The sequence below is a fragment of the Manacus vitellinus genome, unplaced genomic scaffold, assembly GCF_001715985.3.
Source record: "Manacus vitellinus isolate BGI_N305 unplaced genomic scaffold, ASM171598v3 scaffold_49_pilon, whole genome shotgun sequence".
NCBI lineage: Eukaryota > Metazoa > Chordata > Aves > Passeriformes > Pipridae > Manacus > Manacus vitellinus.
Window position 1 is genome coordinate 4488588 of NW_021940603.1, and position 17156 is coordinate 4505743.

Below are 17156 nucleotides of genomic sequence, written 5' to 3' on the forward strand. Positions count from 1 at the left end.
TTTCGGATGGGGTTTGGAATTCCAAAATTAAGTAACTGTATTTTCTCTTTACATTTGGAGATCTAGGTTACAGACCTGTAGCCAGACTTTTTAAAGCTTGAATTTGCACAGACCTTAACCTAGGGATTAAAAATTTAATATCACATATATGCAGAAATGGATTTCTGAAGATATAGACCCTGTTTAACAATCACCTGTTTTTAGTGAAGGTTTGTAGATTCATATAGGCATTTTGTGCCTTTCAAAGTGATTCAGAAAGATACACATCAACATCATTTGTCACTTGTAGAGATGAGAGACTTTTAGGCAATATTGACTAGAAACCCCCATGTGACTATGGGAAAAAAATGTTTATTTCTAAGTTTTGTTTAAATGGGAAACCCTGAAATATCCAGGGAAAACAAAAGGATAATAGGTGTCATTAAAAATTATTCTTTTCGTAGCTCATTTATTAATGTTCAAATAAAGGAATAGTAACACATACCAAGGCAAATATATGGCAAAATGCATATATTGGATATTGTGATAGGAGTAGAGGTTATTTGTAGGTAAAGGAAGATTTAAAAGAAAATAATAAAGTAAAAATCATGGTTGTGCCACAATAAACAAATACTTTTGCATCAAAACGTGTCTCTCAAGAGTTTCCTATTCCAATGAGATGGCAGACAGCTGAATAAGCAGCTGTTGTTATTTATTTTCATCTTGTAAAATATGCTCACTCACACACACAGAGAAAAGAAAAAGACAGGAGGGACCCTGAAATCTGCCCTTTCTGCACTCAGCAGTGATTGGGTTTTGGACTCCATTGCTGTGAGCACATTCCTCCAAGCTATTGCATGGCATTTCTGTCAAATGCAATATCCATGGCAGGCTCATTACCCTTTGACTTTCCAAGTGTTCAGGATTTGTGTTCCAGACAACACATGTTGTTCCCAAGAACCTCTTCAGCCTAGACAGTGATAACAAGAAGGGATCAGCTGTACCCCAAGCAATCCCTATAGCTCTGTCAAAGATTCCTACCGCCCATCATAAATCTGGAAACTGCTTAGTCCCCTCTGCCCCAGGCTCCTCACTTCCCCTGGCAAGACCTCATCCTGGTTCCCTGCTTGCATGGCTTACTGTGAGAGACCCAGATGATTTTCATAGCATCAGAATGGTTTGGGTTGGAAGGTACCTTAAAGATCATTTAGTTCCAATCCTCCCACATCTGCCTTTTCTCCTTATCTGACTTGTTTCCAGGCTCTCCAGCTCTGCATTAGGATCTCACACAAGAAAGGGCTTGGGAGAGGCAAGTTGAAAAGAGGATGGAGTAGCCAAAATTCCTGTTCTTTAACTTGAGGTCAGTAAAACACCTCAGTAGCATTGATAGGATGGGGAGAAATCACAGCTCTGTCCCAGCCCCACAGCTGTTGGAACAGAAAAGGACAGGCAGTGAAGGTGGCACTTGGCAATTCTCCTGTACCAAGGGTAAACCTCTCCTGGCAAGGAGCTCTCACACTCACAGACATCACCCAGTTCCAAACTGTGCAAACAGGCTTCTATTCTGCATTTTACAGCAAAGGGATTGCAAGTGGTGAAACAGAGGTTACTTAGCCTTTGTAGCAAGCCCAGGACAGGAGACAAATGCCAAAGGCCAAGTCCCCAGGGAGGGGAAGAAACATTGAAAAAAAACCAGAAAAATTAGAAGTTTAAAGCAGGGAATAGGTATAGATAAGAGTCTTTTAAATTTTGATAGTCTCAGAAATTAAAAAGTATATCAGAGAAACCTAAACTGGAAGGAAAAAAAAGAAATCCCCTTTTCCCATTTTTCAGCATATTTTTAATATCTTCTACATTCCTTCCTTTTCCAGTGGAAGAGGGCTAGAATCAAAAGAACAAAATAACAATAAAAAATAAAAATAAAACGCACACAGAAATAAAAGACGAAATAAATTCAAGGAGGTTACATCCCCTACAAAATGGTGAGGACATTAAATGTCCACCAAGCCTAGGGTGAAGTACAATTTATTTGCACACTGATGTGCCACTAAGACTCACTCCACTCATTTTGGAGGGTCTTCCCCATGTTTCCATCAGCTTGTGTGTAAGCCTAGTAAAAAAATCTTGAGGTTTCTAAGAAAAAAAATATAATTCAGGACAGATACTGCCCGTAATTGATTACAAAGTTCCTGCATTGTATGAAGCCATTGATTTGCCCTATTTGTGCTTGGTTTAGGCCTATTTTATTGTTTTTAAAATGGACAGAAAAGGCCTCTTATAAGGAAGATGTACTATAGTACTTGAAGCACTTGAAAAATGCATAGTTCATTAACATACACACACAGTTCCACGTGGCACATTAGCAGCACCTGGGCACAGAGGCTGCCCAATGCTCCTGCAGCCTGGGATGTGTGCACAACACACATAATGAATACAGTTTGCATTGAAGATAACATAGTTTATTTCTTCATGATATTCAGATTAAAATGTATCAATGTATTTAGCACAATACTACATTTTAGGACAAAATCATCAGTGCTTTGCAAGTCTTCATAATGTTTATTCATTATAAATAGTAAATATTTACTGAACTTTTTACATGAAAGACATTTGCTTTTTGTATTCTTTTTTTATTTTATTTTTTGTGGTTTTTTTTTTACAACATGTGTTGTTGTAGAGGCTGCAACACAAAGATAATATTTCATTTTTCCATCACCCTTAAGACCAATGTGTGAACTAACCTCTGTACTGAACCTAGTCTAACTCACTACTTCATAGTCCTTAACACTAAAAGGAATGTATTTGTGTTCTGCCTCCCTCTTTTTACAAGAATAGAGAGAAATAAATAATCCCACCTTCCATCGTCCTCTTCCTCTCAACATCACAAAACACAAATTTATTGACATTCTAAAATGTCACAATGCAAACTTGTTGTAAACCTTGGTTCCTATAATTATACTTTCTATATTGGATATCGCTGTATAATTTAAACAAATGTGTCAAATACAGGCCCATCTCTGTCTATGTCCTGTATATCACTAAAAAAAATGTAAACGTAATCATTTCTTCGTATTGTTTCCTGAAGATGACCTTTAAATCATGATTAGCAAGCTGGATTTCAGTAATCCAGCAGACTGCAACATCTCTGTATTTTATCATCAGGAATTATGCACTGCAAAAATAAAAGTACCTGCAAAAATATAGTTCTGATTCTATCTCTATGACTTTGGATGATCCCAAAGTTTGTGTGAGGTACACAGTATTGCACATTGCTAGGCAGTTGTGAAAAATCAGTCGCGTTGCTGGTGGGTTTTTTTTCCTCCCACGTTTGACCAAAAAGGTACAACGGACTGGGAAAACTCCACATACAAAAAGGTGAAATCTGTTTTTCATGTTACACAAGATCTCATCTCTCAGTAAAGCAAAACTCATGAGTGACATTTATTGACAATGTGATTACAGAAACATGGTAAGGTAACCAATAAGTTGCTCTGGAAGTCTTTTGCATTTATCCTAGCTTCCTTATGGACTGTGATGTTTCCTCTTGATGACAATTTCCAGTGTGTAAAATGAAAGAGGTCCTCCTGACCTTGCTTCAGAAACTGAGCAGTTTTAAAGTTAGACTAAAGTCAGCACTGGATGTCAGATGAGTCAGAGTATGCAGAGCTCAGCCGCTCCAAGTTTAGTTTCAAAATGTTCTATTTGTCCCAATCAATGTCCATTAATTTCAACAGCAACAAAAAAATGGAATGTTTGCCAGGCAGTGATGTTCAATATGCTCTGTTCTGTATACCCACTCATAATGAAGCATGTCACATTTATTCATTATTGCTTTTGGCCTTTGTCTTCTGTATAGCTTTGTCCAACCTTCAAAAGTCTACTAAAAGCTATGACTGGAGAGAACATAACAAGCCTGCTTCTCTCAATGGGACTGCCCCAGTTTAGGCTGCAGAGTGTTGAGAAGATCCCTCTTATCCAAGCCTTGGAGTGAGACCGGAAAACAAGACCAGTTTTAACTTGAAGTGGACAGTTCATTTATGCAATATCTGGCTTCAGATAATGAAAGGCACCTGCAAAAAAAGCAAAAGAAGCTTTTTAAGTCATGCAGTGACAACCTCACAGCATGGGGCCATGCCAACTACAGGTTGACATTGTCATATTTAATACTGATATATCAAAGGAAAGGGACTAATATTTTTATTCCTAGGACAAGTTTGACAAAACTCTATGTATCTGGGACTATATACTGTAATGATTCTTGAGCTGACCTCATTAAGAACATGTGTTTCTAATAGTGGAATGCCAGCGGTTATTTCATTTTGGACAACCCTTATGTTTTACCTAATGGCAATCAGGTTTCATGTCTCAACAATTAATAACATCAAGATGTTGTTGACATCACTTAAGAAAATAATTATGCAGCAGAAATCTCGCTCGAACAATCAGCTATCTCACCAGTGCACTCTGCACGGCTCTGGAGAGAAGCAGCCGTCAGCCTTTAGGATCTCTGCTCCCAATTTTCTTGGTCCCAGACACAAAGTGCAGCCCGTTGGTAACCGGGCGCGGTGTCGCAGTGTCCCCACACTCACTTTGTCCGTACTGTCCGTACTGGTATCCCGTGACGGGGTCCATGCTGTAACCCGTGGTGCTGTAGGTGGGCGGGCAGTAGGACTGGGATGTAGGCAGGCTGTCTAAGCTCTTCATGTGATCCAGCCGCTGGCTGCAGCTGGCTGAGACAGTGGTGGTGGGCTCCAGGCCCCCGGTTAAAGGAGACAGGGCATAATCAGTTTGGGGCTGGTGAGGCACACCACCATGGTTAGTCAAGAGTCCCATTACCTAAAATGTAGAATAATAAAAACAGTTAAAACATGCGATGAACCCTGTTGCTTACAGAGCCACAGAAGTTCCCAAATCTATAATTTGATTTCCTAAACCAGGTAGACTTGATACTTGGACTGTGCATTGAGTAGAGGAAGTAGAACTCGGTTGCATCATCCACCAAAATAAAATCTGATGGGTAACAAGCAATAAAAGGTGATACCAATGGCAAATAAGGAAAATTAATATTTTAAATTTTTATAGTTTTAGAGTGCCTGATCCCAGTCCCAGCTGGGATTTCTGCATATGTTTATTCCTTGAGGACTAAACTGTAAGAGAACAAAAAGCACGTAGTGGCTTTCAGCCGTGCTGTCCTGCGTGATCAACAAACATACAAAAAGATGTGAAAAAGCCCACACAATTTTCTTCTCCAAGATCAGCAATCATTGCAATGAGGTTAATTTGGAGCAGATCACAGCAACACTACCAGAAGCAACAAAGAACCCCACATATTGATGATGTTCTGGGTGCTGGGAAAAGGGCAAAGCAGCAGCACCTCCTGCTGCTTCATGCCCTGTGAAGAAAAGAATGTGAAAAAGTAAAGTGCTGGTCATAGCACCAGTTATCCATTTCATCCTCTGTGTTAGAGGACAAAACAGAAAGGGTCAGGTATTCCAGACTGGCTTCTAGTCAACTGTGACTCCCTTAATAAACTGTTTCTACAGTAACAGTTATGAAATCAACAGTCAAAATGAGTTTGAAAAGAGGTTACTGGGAAATACATGCTTGTCCCTATAAAAGTCCAGCCCTCTAGATTATGATTTCCAGTAGAATAAAAAAGAAAAAAAAAAAGAAAAAAAAGGGAAAAAAAGCATCTGCACTTTCAAAGAGAAGCGAAGGAAGAAACTACAGTGATAAGTTTTTGCTGTACAGAAGTCCCTCACACTGTAGGATGGTATTTCCTTTCCTGGTACATCTCTATAACACACTTTGAAAATAAGTGTGGCTGAGAGATTTGCTTCCTTCTGCTGGAATAAATTGCACTTCAAAGCCTGACAAACAGTCTGCAGCCTATAATGGATGGCTGATGTACAGTTTCTGCCAAAACTGCATGTTCTGATAATTTACAGGCTGTTCGTGCTCCAAAAAGGCATCACAATTATCTGACCTGCTATTTGATAATCAGTTGGCTTCACAGCACTTCTTACCATAAACTGAAGAGAAATTATTTAAATTGAAGTCTATTTTGTGAAGAATAAATTAAACCTCATAACAACATATCTGGTTCCTAAAGCTCTGATGCTCCTCCCTAAATTGTACTTCCTTTTCCATCTCAAACTAAAAGAGATTATTACTGCAGGGAGCTTGTGGTCTCAGCTCCAAATTTTGTTTGTTTTTTAATAAATAAGTGAAACAAGATCCAGGGATAGGGGCTTAAGTAGGAAGGAAGACCTATCCAGGTTTTGAATGTCTGATTAGGAAAAGAGCAAGAGGTACAAGCAGAGCACTTCAAAAAGAGACACCCAGATATCTGCATCAAGAACAAAAAATATCTTTGCATTAGATGCACCCAAGACATCTCACTAAAAAAAAAAAAAGCCTGAGAAAGAAGTTCAGTTACTACATACAGCACTGAAATGTTCACTTCTGTTTCACTAAGCAGGAAAACATGAGTTTAACTGATGGTATCTGTTGAATGCTTAAGTTTGTGAAAAAGAAGTTTCAAAACACATGCAAGAGTTCATTCAGATACTGAAATCTTTTTTAAGTTAAAAAACAATAAGAATTTATATTCAGGCTGCAAGATAGTTTCTACTTCATTCAGTGAGTCTTTTCAGTGCACAAAAGCTGTTAAAAAACTTGAGGTTAATAATAAAAAAACAACTCTGGAGTCACCACTGTTTGAAAAATCATGTTATCTGCCCAGCAGCTTGCACAGCATTTTGTCCCAAAATTCCCTAAAAAGTGAAATAACTGGGCTCCTAACTTTTTCTTCCAAAAGTTGGTTTCTGAAAACTATTAGAATTACTAAAGATTATTTTAGCAAGTATTTCTGTTTCAGAAATTACAGATCTTTTTCTTATAACTTTGGAAATTGATATGGTCTGAAAATCTAGCGTGCTTAATGACCTGCCATTGCATCAGCAGGACACAGTATTAGAACCTACATTCATTTAGGTTATATTAATCCTTGTCCTTTGAAATTATCACTGGCAGAGTTAAAAGAAGAGAAAGATCTACAAAAAACATGGCTTAACTTCAACATTTACATTGAAAATTACTACTTTGGAAAATATTTATGTTGGCAGGAGTATCATGGTTTTGACTACGGTTTAAAACACACAGGGGTTTATCAGAAATCTGAAGTAAGTGCACAACCCTTTCCATTCCTGCACAGCTCCAGTGTGATACCAATATTTACAGACTGTACCACGTTCTGTTCCAAGTTCAAGAGCAGAGAGGAGGGGTTGTGCTCACATCACTCTCACAGCCCTACTGGAACCCCAGTGACACTTCTCCCTGCCTGAGCACTCTCACATCACACCCTGTCTCTGCCAGGACTTCTGGACTGATTGCTGAGCTGGCAAACAGCTATATTACCAACTGCGTATTTTAACTAAAGTTTTTTTCACTTTAATGTTTTCGATAGAATAGAGCCCCAGACAGAATTATTTTGACTTTACCAGCAGAAAACAGTGAGCTCTAAACTTCTGGGATTGGAAGCTATTTTAAAATTTGAGATTAGCCTTGAAATTTAAACCTGGATCCAGACATGGTCTCAAATGCCTCTCAAACTTGAGTAGCATCTATATTTGGGTAGAGATTTATCTCCTTTGACAAACTAAAATTAGCTTTTTGTGAGATTTACTTTAAAATTTTTAGATTAGTTAGATAATAACACAAGTCTTTAGGCATCATCTTGCTAAGTGGATATGCACCTAGTAGATACACTAGAGCAGAACTGACAGAGCTCTCTGTCTTTGAGGTGGAGAAAACTGAAGCTCAAACAGTAACTGTCTTCTCAAAAATATCTTCTTCAGAGGCCTTCAGAATCATCCTGCAGTTGATTAGTATCTAAATAATTAGACTTTTGGTCATGTCTGTTTTGAAAGCTCCAAGGGAAGTAGCCTCAGGGTAGAAGTCTTTTGTAGGTATGTGCCATGACCTTATCACCCATACAAGGAGTTACAGGAAGGGCATGGCTGACTTTCACCTAATCAATTAGAAATCCATTAATAGGCCATGTCTGCAAGATCCTCAGCACCCTCAGCTTAGCAGTGCACAGAAAACACACAAAAACCTAGATTTTGCAACTCAGATGTTCCGTGGATATGAAGCAGTACAGTTCTAAAGAAGTAAACAGACCAGATTGTTTTATAATAACTAAGGCATAAAATACATTTATTCACTCTCTATATCATCCATATTACTGTAAAATATGTACTTCCTTCTGAATGATTTTGGGAAAGTTAGAGTAGTAATTGTCAGCCTCACTGATATGGATATTAGCCCCAAGGGCTAATCTGACACCTATAATTAAATGATGCAATAACTATTCAATTATTTTAGAATAGAACACCTATAAATAAAAAAAAACAAAGTCAGGATATAATTTTTTGCAAAACACACGCAGGAATGTTAAGGCACAGCCTTTGCACTTATACAGCAAAATACAGTATATGCAGTTGATAAAATCACCATATTTTATTAGAAAACAAAGGAGAAATTAGGAATAAGTAAATGAAACACAGTGGACTGCAACAGTCAAACTCTATAGAAAAGTTTTGAGACCACATCTGAAACAATCCAAAATATTCCTTAGGACAAATCCCTTGCTGGTGGAGTTAGCACAGAATCACCAGCTGAGGATACGATCCAGAAAGAGAAATTGAGTGATGAAAGCCTTAAAGGCCATGTACAAAATGTGTGCTCCATTATCAGGTATTAGAAAATATTATCACCAAAATAAAGACCATTAAACTGAGAAAAAGCTTATTCCATTTAAAAGAAACTTTACGTCTGTTAACATGGTTGGTATTTTAGGACGTAGGACCTACCCTAGGCACAATAAAATTCTCATATGTTTTAATTCATTTACGGATGCCTGCGTTTAATATGCTTTGTGACCATGTCTGCAATTAATATGATTTATGAGAAAAGAACATGTGCAATATTTTTTGGGTACAGTGATACATTTTTTTTCCCCTCCCGTGAATGAAAGATTTAATGAAACAACCCAAGGAAAATGGTTGGCAGTTAACATATTAAGTTGAAGTGACAGAATCATGAGTAAACTTTAGCACAGTTAATGATATCCTCTTATCTGACCCTGACACATTTGCAGCATGTAATTTACAGAAGCTCTGTCCAGGGAATCTTGACAAATGCTCCTAACGATGTCAGGGCAATGTTCCATTCTAATGTAAAACAGATGTGGGTCAGATACCCTCATTCATCACTAACACTGAAAATTTCAAACTCCTCCCGAGATGAATGGCATTACCTGCTGTTAACTCTTTTCACTGTAGAGAAATCTCTCAAAAAACAAAATATTGCACAAGAAAGAGTACAAAAAGGATTGTTATAATGCATTATAAAGAGAGGATTAATTAAAATTAATTAGGGACATGGATGTATACCTGTAGGATCCTAGAATGATGTTGCTGATTCATTTTATATATATGAATGTTTCTGCTGAATATAAGAAACCTGACAGAAAGCATTTTTGTGTCAAATGGCAAGTGTTGGTAACCACATCCTTGGCTGATGAAAAGAGGAGCAAATGCACTGATTTTGAACATTGATGATGTGACCTTCTGTATCCTCATATCAAATGAGACCTCATGCTGATTTCACACCACCAGATATCACCTACACTGAAATTAGAGAAGTTGCACTGGTGTATATTTAGGATAATTAAGAGGATAACTTGCTCTTTCATGAATTATATTTTTATCTACACAAGATTACCGATGTTCACAACATTATCACATGAAACTCATGTCTTTTTTTAGGTGCTAGATCATAGAGACATGGAACCTGATAACATTACCAAATAATTGTAAGATCAGTTAATTCTTGAGCTTCTGGTTGTATGAAAAGCATCCAAAGATGACTCAAAAAACAAAAGAAAGATCAGAGATGAACATATAATTTATATGAATAATCTATATGAATATATAAGTATATATATAAAATGAAACATTTCATAACTTTTTCAGACAGTCTCAGAGATTGTAGGGTCATGAATTTAAATGCTCAACTCTGGAAATATTACTTAAAACAATCCATAACAAGCCTAAATTTGAGATTAGATTGCTCTCTGTCTGTGAACTCTCCTTCTCCCACCTTCTATCAAACCTGAAACACAAAAGAAGGATTCTGGACATTATGAACACCAGCCCAGATCTTACACACCTTCCATCCACAACTACATGGATTTGTCTGAAAGCCAAACAAACTAAAAGAGAGAAGTTAATGTGGACATTCAAAAATGTGCAATCACCTGTTTATTGTTGCTGCTATATTAATATATTTAATAATACATTATGTTATTTGTAAATGTATATTTTCAATATTTTATATATTAGAATACTTACAAAACAAATAAAAATGTTATTTTCCATGATAACAGTTACAAAACTGTTGAATATCATCTATTTGTACTCACAGAAACAAAAATAATCAACCCCATTGGCTGGGCTTTTGTTTTTTAATTAAAAAAAAAACCAACAAACTCATGTTCATGAAAATTATATCATGTGAATTTACTTTCTTCCTCACAAAGAAATCCCTGACCTGTCTCATGTTCCTGGGTCATTAAGCAAAGAGCTCTCAAAGCCAAGTGCATTGTGACAAACATCATGAGCTTCTCACTGCTGTGGGACTTGAATCCAAGTGAAATGTTTCTGTGGGCAACCAATGCAGCAGTAATCCAACAAAAGGTATAGGAAAAATTAATAGTTGCTTTTTTTTCCCCCTCCTTCTCATCCCTCTTAATGAGGTAATGAAGGTTTTTAGCCCCTGGTTCATGTGTCTCCCTTACAAACAGAGTTAACAAGACAATATGAACATATCTAACTGATTCGACAGCTGCCATCAGTTCCATACTTCAGGTTAATGAAAACCAAGTGCTCTCAAAGACTTAAGGGAAGCCCATTGCCTAAGATCTATCACACCAAAAGGAGTTACAGGGTAATTCTTAAACTCAGGCAGTGAAATGTTTTGACAGTAGAAGAAAGAAAACTTGAAAGAGCTTGCATCTTTACTACTGTTCATGGAAAAGTTTGGAATTTTCTTATTAGGATTATTCCTGAGCACCAGGTAATGGCACGGGAACTGCAAACTTTGTTAAAGCCTGTTATGATCTTCTACACAGCCCCTTCAACATTCAATCCATTTCCCAGTTTAAAACTGCAGCCTTTAAAGTTACTGATTCAATTATAGTGGGAGAAGGCACAGAAGAGGAAAAAGTAGATATGAGAAGTTTTTCTACAAGGCAAGGAGGAAAAAAAATATGCCTAGCAGGAGACAGGTAGCACACACTTCTTTTTCCAGTAAAACCTTAACACTGCAGTACTGTTTAAGCCTGGGTAACCTACAAGTTAAATGTCCTACAGGTTAAACACAGAAAGCACACAACCTCATGGGCAGGAACCTGAGCAGAGTATTGTTGCTCCACCTGAATCCACAGCAGCCCAAAACAGCTACAGCACTCTCCAAACCAGCAAACTGCCTGATCTCCTGGTGTAGGGCAAACTCTGCTGCTTCCACACTAATAAAAAGCACATGACAAGGTCAGGGGATGCCCGTGTACACCGGAAAAGCCTTTTCCCTTATCTTAAATGAAGCAGTTCAAAATATTGATATCCTGTCTTAAAAACAGTCTGCTGTTTGCTGTGACCATACACCTGCAGGTGCGAGACAAGTGTTTCTGCAGCAGGATCGAGGAGCTGGCAGTGGCCCCTGACACTGGGATCAGAAAGGGACAAGCCAACTCAGAAGCACACCCAGGTGCTGTACTCACATATTAATGCATAGATATGCTACCCACTCAAAATTTTGAGTGAACAAATATTTGCTAAAAGAAAGTGCACTGAGCAACTGAAACCTAATTTGAAAAGGAAATACAATATTCCCATAAACGTATGCACGAGAGGCAAGAAGCTGCATAATAGGCATAGAAAACATAAAAATATGCAATTTACATATATTACACACTAATAATCTCTGTTCTGATGCTATTTTTAAAGAACTCTGGCTGAGATGGCATGCTTGCAGTTGAGTTGCTTTTTCATGAAATACAAACAAGGACACTCCAGGCTATCAGCTCCCCAGGACATTAATCCCTGCCTTTTTCCTGCAAAAGTCAACACTTCATAGGTCTGCAAGACAGAGATTCTCTCACTGCATCCAGGTAACAATGAATAAACCAGATGAACAAGGAGAATAATTAGTCATCTGGACCTGCAGATCTTGTCTTGATGTTAAAAAATGCCAAAAATTAAGAAGGTGGAACTCTTTTTGTTCTCTTATTTTTTTTAACAAGAGTAACAATGTTTTAATACCCAGCTTGCAAGACAAGTATGTTATATGTAGCATTATGCTTCCTAAAACTGACCAAGACATACCATGTCCTCTAACCTCCAAATTCAAGGTTAACACAATAAAAATAAAATCACAGCACCCTGGCCATCTCTCCCTGTCCTGTGCCTTCACCCAGGGCTTGCCTTAAACAACATATTTGTCTGTCATATTCAAGTTAGAATGGAACATCCCACATGGAAAATAAGGCTTCCCCAGAGTTCTGTGTGTCAGACCTCATTTGCAATAAATTGATGTCAAAGGAGAGAAAGAAGCTTAAGTATACTAAGAATATGATCCTGTGAATCTTAGTATTAGATTTTGTTCTGCACATTCTAAGGGTGGGTTTTTTTAAATCACAAAAGATTATCTGGGCTTCAGACAAAGCTCCCCTCTCCACCCCCCCCTAAAGTCACCATAAATTCAGCTTTACACACAGTTTGTCCAGAGCATTTGCCAGCAAGAGACACATGGATGGGTGGAAACATTATGTTAATTGCTCACACACCCAGATTTATTGTGGTCAAAAATCCACTGGCTAATAAAAAGACCCTCTTTCTTTCTCATCTAAATTCCATGCACACTGGCAGGGCACTGCAACGTGCCCACTCAGCAGGAAAACTCCTGCTTCTCCTCTTCATGAAACCCCCAACGCAGAGCTGGCTTTCGACTTTCCATCCACTGCTACCTCATCCTCTGGGGCAGCACCCGGGAGGCTGTGGGAAGAGCCCTGAGGAAGGGTGGAGAGGGGATGAGCTGTGACACACCCCACAGCCAAGGGATGTTTCACACACTAACATTGCAACCTACGTGACCAACAGCTGAGGTTCCTTTGGTCTGTGAGACTTTCCTGTTTTGCTACAGCCCCACACGTGATTTGTATGTTTGTGGCTGTATCACTCTCTTATATAAACACGAAGTCTGGGTATGCCACTTTATAAAGCTCTACATTTTATACATGTCTCTTAACTCATTGTTTAGGCACCAAAACTGATTTAAAGGAGCTGTTGGTAACACCTATGAATTTAGGGCTTGGATTTTTATTTGTTTGTTTGTTTAATGGGAAGATCTTTATCAGCTGGTGAAGGTAATCATTCAGTTGCCAAGTTGTTGTTCAAAATCTAAATGGATGCAAGTTGTCTCCTCTATGCACTGAGTGGCAAATGCATGATGTCAGGCTTCAGAGGGATCAGTGTCTTCCTAAACCTGTTGGTAGAGTTGCTGGACAAGGCCAGGAGCTCTAAACACTGGGTTAGAAAAAGATTTCAAAAGTTTTAAGAGGGGGGAAAAAAGCCAAAACAACAAAAGTTTCATAGTATAAAGACAAGGTTGGGTGTAAGGAAGCACAGAACTGATTAAAGTAATTTAATCTTCTCCAGGATCTCCCTTGATTATATCAAACCTCAAATCAGCAAGACTCTGGGGGGAGGAAGCCTGGCCTCACTTTTTTGTCCCATTCTGCCCAGCCATCACAAGATTTCTTTACTGTTGTGCTCTCCTTCTGGGTCACAGACAATAAAAGCTTTGTGAAAGGAAAAATAAAAGATCACATTTTCCATAAGCAGAACCAACATACATTTCAACTGACACTAACAAACACTTTTGATAGATTAACATAGAACCCCAGATAGATAATTATGTCAAAAACGTTGAAGCCTTGCACACTATGAAATTAGTCACTAAAAATAAATAAATAAATAAATAAATAAGGCAACTAATATAATGTCATGTATTTTGTTGGAGATTGCATTTAGAAATCAGAATTCTTTCAAAGGAAATCTATCCAAGTCTTGTTGGAAGTACATCCGTTTGTTTTCCTGTTGGTATTTTTTTCCTGAGGTTTCAAGCCATAAAGTTTTGTGCCCCACTCTATGCTATAGGAATCTGTGAATCTTAATTACATTTACCGTTACAAAAAAGGGTTTATGAACTTTTGCCTTTGGGCAAAAATGTTTATTTCATTGCCTTTGTTATTCATTCTTTTCAACTCCAGTGCCTTTGAACTTTTCAGCTGCACAGAGTTATCACCGTTGCACAGGAACCAGGAACTGTACTCCCGAGATGCAAACCACAAGTTGAGGAAAACGAAGGAGGCAAAGATATACGAGTCGTTATTTTGGCCACCCTTTGTGCCATTAAAATCTCATTTTCTGCCTATTAGAATGCCCTCTCCCCGCTTAGGCAGTGGTGATAGTCAGTGATTAGTGTGTAATTGAGTATAATTGTCTTTTCACTTTTCATTTGTGTCATTCTGAGCTTCTCTCTGTTTTTCTAACCACTGAGAGGAAAAAAGGGTAAAAAGCAGATAAAGCTGTTAAAACTCTCACTTTCAGCCCTGAAGAGATTTCTGATTGTAATTATAGATTGCATCCTCTTTGTGAATCTTCAGAATTTAGTGGACATCTCTTTCCAAGCACCTGGGCAAAGCTCTAGCTAATAAAATAAACTACCATCTATTTAAACTTTAACTAATAATGTCGGCTTCAGACAGATGACATGTGTAGGAAAATTCAACCAACCTTTTGACACTCAATTATCAAAGCAATTTATTAACATGATTTCCTTAAAAGAGCTCACGCGAATTAGAAAAACAATTATGGTATTCATGCATTTATATGTTGCCAAACAGCAGTAATACTCCTAATTTATGTATTTATAACTTGATTATAACTCATCTCAATGCACACTCATCTCAGTGCTCAGTCCTTGGAACTTTCCTCGTACAACTTGCCTGTAATTTTCCTGTACCAGTCGGTAAAATCTTGATGAGGTTATCTTAAAGTGATATTTTATTCACGGAAAAGCTACAAGATCTGTCTTCAGGAGAAGAAGAGTACATTACAAATGGTTGACAACTGAATGCAAAAGTGAAGTCCGCATGATTTCATTATAAATCAGTTGAAATTAAATATAAACTATGACTCTTGATTCAGCCAGTAGGAGGAAAAAAATTTAAAAAAAAAAAAAAAGAAGGAAACTAGCAAACTGAAATCATGTGGCTTATATAAAGAATACATTATGGTTTAAATTTGGCAATTCATTATACTGTGGCCTGAGGGAATAGACTCTTTGGTTCTGGTATACAGCAAATCCTCTGTCTGAAAACACAGGACTGACCTGAGGTGAGAGGCCATTGCCAATGGCAGGGTTCATGGGATTTGAGGGCCCGGACGGAGGCACAAAGCTGTCTGTATAGCTGGAAAATCCATGCCTGGTGCTGGGTAGGCAATAGGCAGAGCTGCTCTCTGGATTCGAAGGGAGGCTGCTTTGGTGTACAGTGCTTGGAGGGAGAGGCTGAGGTCTATGGACGGTACTGCTTGGATCAGACACAGCTAGAAGCAAAAGAAGCGTGTCGATATGTTTCACTCCTTTATTTCTGGCATAATAAGTTCATTATGTGAAGCTCAACAGAATTGCATCAGAACCTGCATCTAAATACTGGTTAAGTAGGAAGGTAAATCTTTATTATTGCTAGATATTTAACTGGCTTGTAAGATCACACAAAAATTCTTAAGCAGACTGTAAACATCATAACAACAGACACATGCAGTTTTCAGACCTTGGGGGACACTCTTAGTGGGCACATATTGGTCAGTAATATTTTATATATAGAGAGAGATATAGATATATATAAATAAAGGAAAATATTTATTTCCTTAGAAGACTAACAACAGGTTTTCCCCTCCAGGTCACAGCACAGAAATTCTGCCGTGGTTTGTAGCAAGCCTAGCAATGCATGGGAGAAGCCCTGGGCTTAGAAAAATTCCCTTAATTAGAACATCCATCAACAATTAGCATCCAAATCTCAAGGAGGAAACACAGTAACATATTTTATAAAATCTCACCAGTAAGGTTTTTCTTTAATACTAAAATCTAACATAGTCTAGGTTTGAGGCTCTGTTCCCTCACCCCTCAAATCCGCCAAAGTTCACAGAATTTCTGATAACATAAAGGAAAATTTTTACCATACTGAGACTTGCTATTGTCTGATGTGAAACAAAACGGTCTGAATAGCTGGTTCTTCCACCATCAGATAAATATTCAGAAGTTTCCAGTGCACCACTGTTGAAGGCCTCAAAGAATCTAAAGTGCACCTGCCTCCTTCTGCACCGCTCTGGGCAGCAGAGGAGGCCAATACAGTAGAAGGGCAGGAGTGTGTGTACATGTCTTTACCAAAGCTACACACCTACCACAAGGGAGGTGATTATTTCTCTAGCTAGCACCCTTCATGTAGAACCAGCCCTTTCTTGCAGCAAAACAAACATGAGTTCTTACGTGCTTAAAATAAGCAGGCTTGCAAGGTTCTCCCTGAGTCAGACCCTGAATTAGCCGACACATTAGAAAATATTTCTACAATGGATCAACATGGTAAACCCCCCAGTAACTCTATTTTAACCAAGTACCTGTTGGCTACTGTACCTTGCGGTATGGAGGTGGGTTGGTAAGAGGGCTCAGAGAGCTGGTACGTCGGCAAAGTTGGCATGGCACTGGGTGGAAATCCTCCAGGGATCAGGTGGTTGAAAGCCATCAGTTGATTGGCTCCTGCCTGTTTCCTCCATCTGGCACGACGGTTACTAAACCAGACCTACAAATGTTTTAAACACGAACATTTGATTTTTGTACATTTAATTCAGCTGCGTCAGAAATAATGGCATCATATTTCAAATGCATTCAGTGCCTGAGATGAGAGATACACAAGGTGCACACCAGACTCAGTGCTTCTAGACAAGAAAGGTGCCCTTGGCACACACTTCCATGGTTCAGCAGACAGGACA

General features: G+C 38.3%; 1 protein-coding gene across 1 annotated transcript in view; it reads right to left on the reverse strand.

Annotated features, from left to right (window-relative positions):
- Positions 1-2467: 2467 nt before the first annotated feature.
- PAX3 (paired box 3) overlaps positions 2468-17156 on the reverse strand; it is an 81671-nt gene continuing 66982 nt past the window's right edge. Inside the window, exons 7-10 of the mRNA XM_025895916.1 lie at positions 16801-16966; positions 15499-15713; positions 4569-4815; positions 2468-4049 (exon numbers count right to left, since the gene is read on the reverse strand). Coding sequence (XP_025751701.1) covers positions 4015-4049; positions 4569-4815; positions 15499-15713; positions 16801-16966 — 663 coding nt within the window. The 3' untranslated portion in view covers positions 2468-4014. The remainder of the gene's footprint in view (positions 4050-4568; positions 4816-15498; positions 15714-16800; positions 16967-17156) is intronic.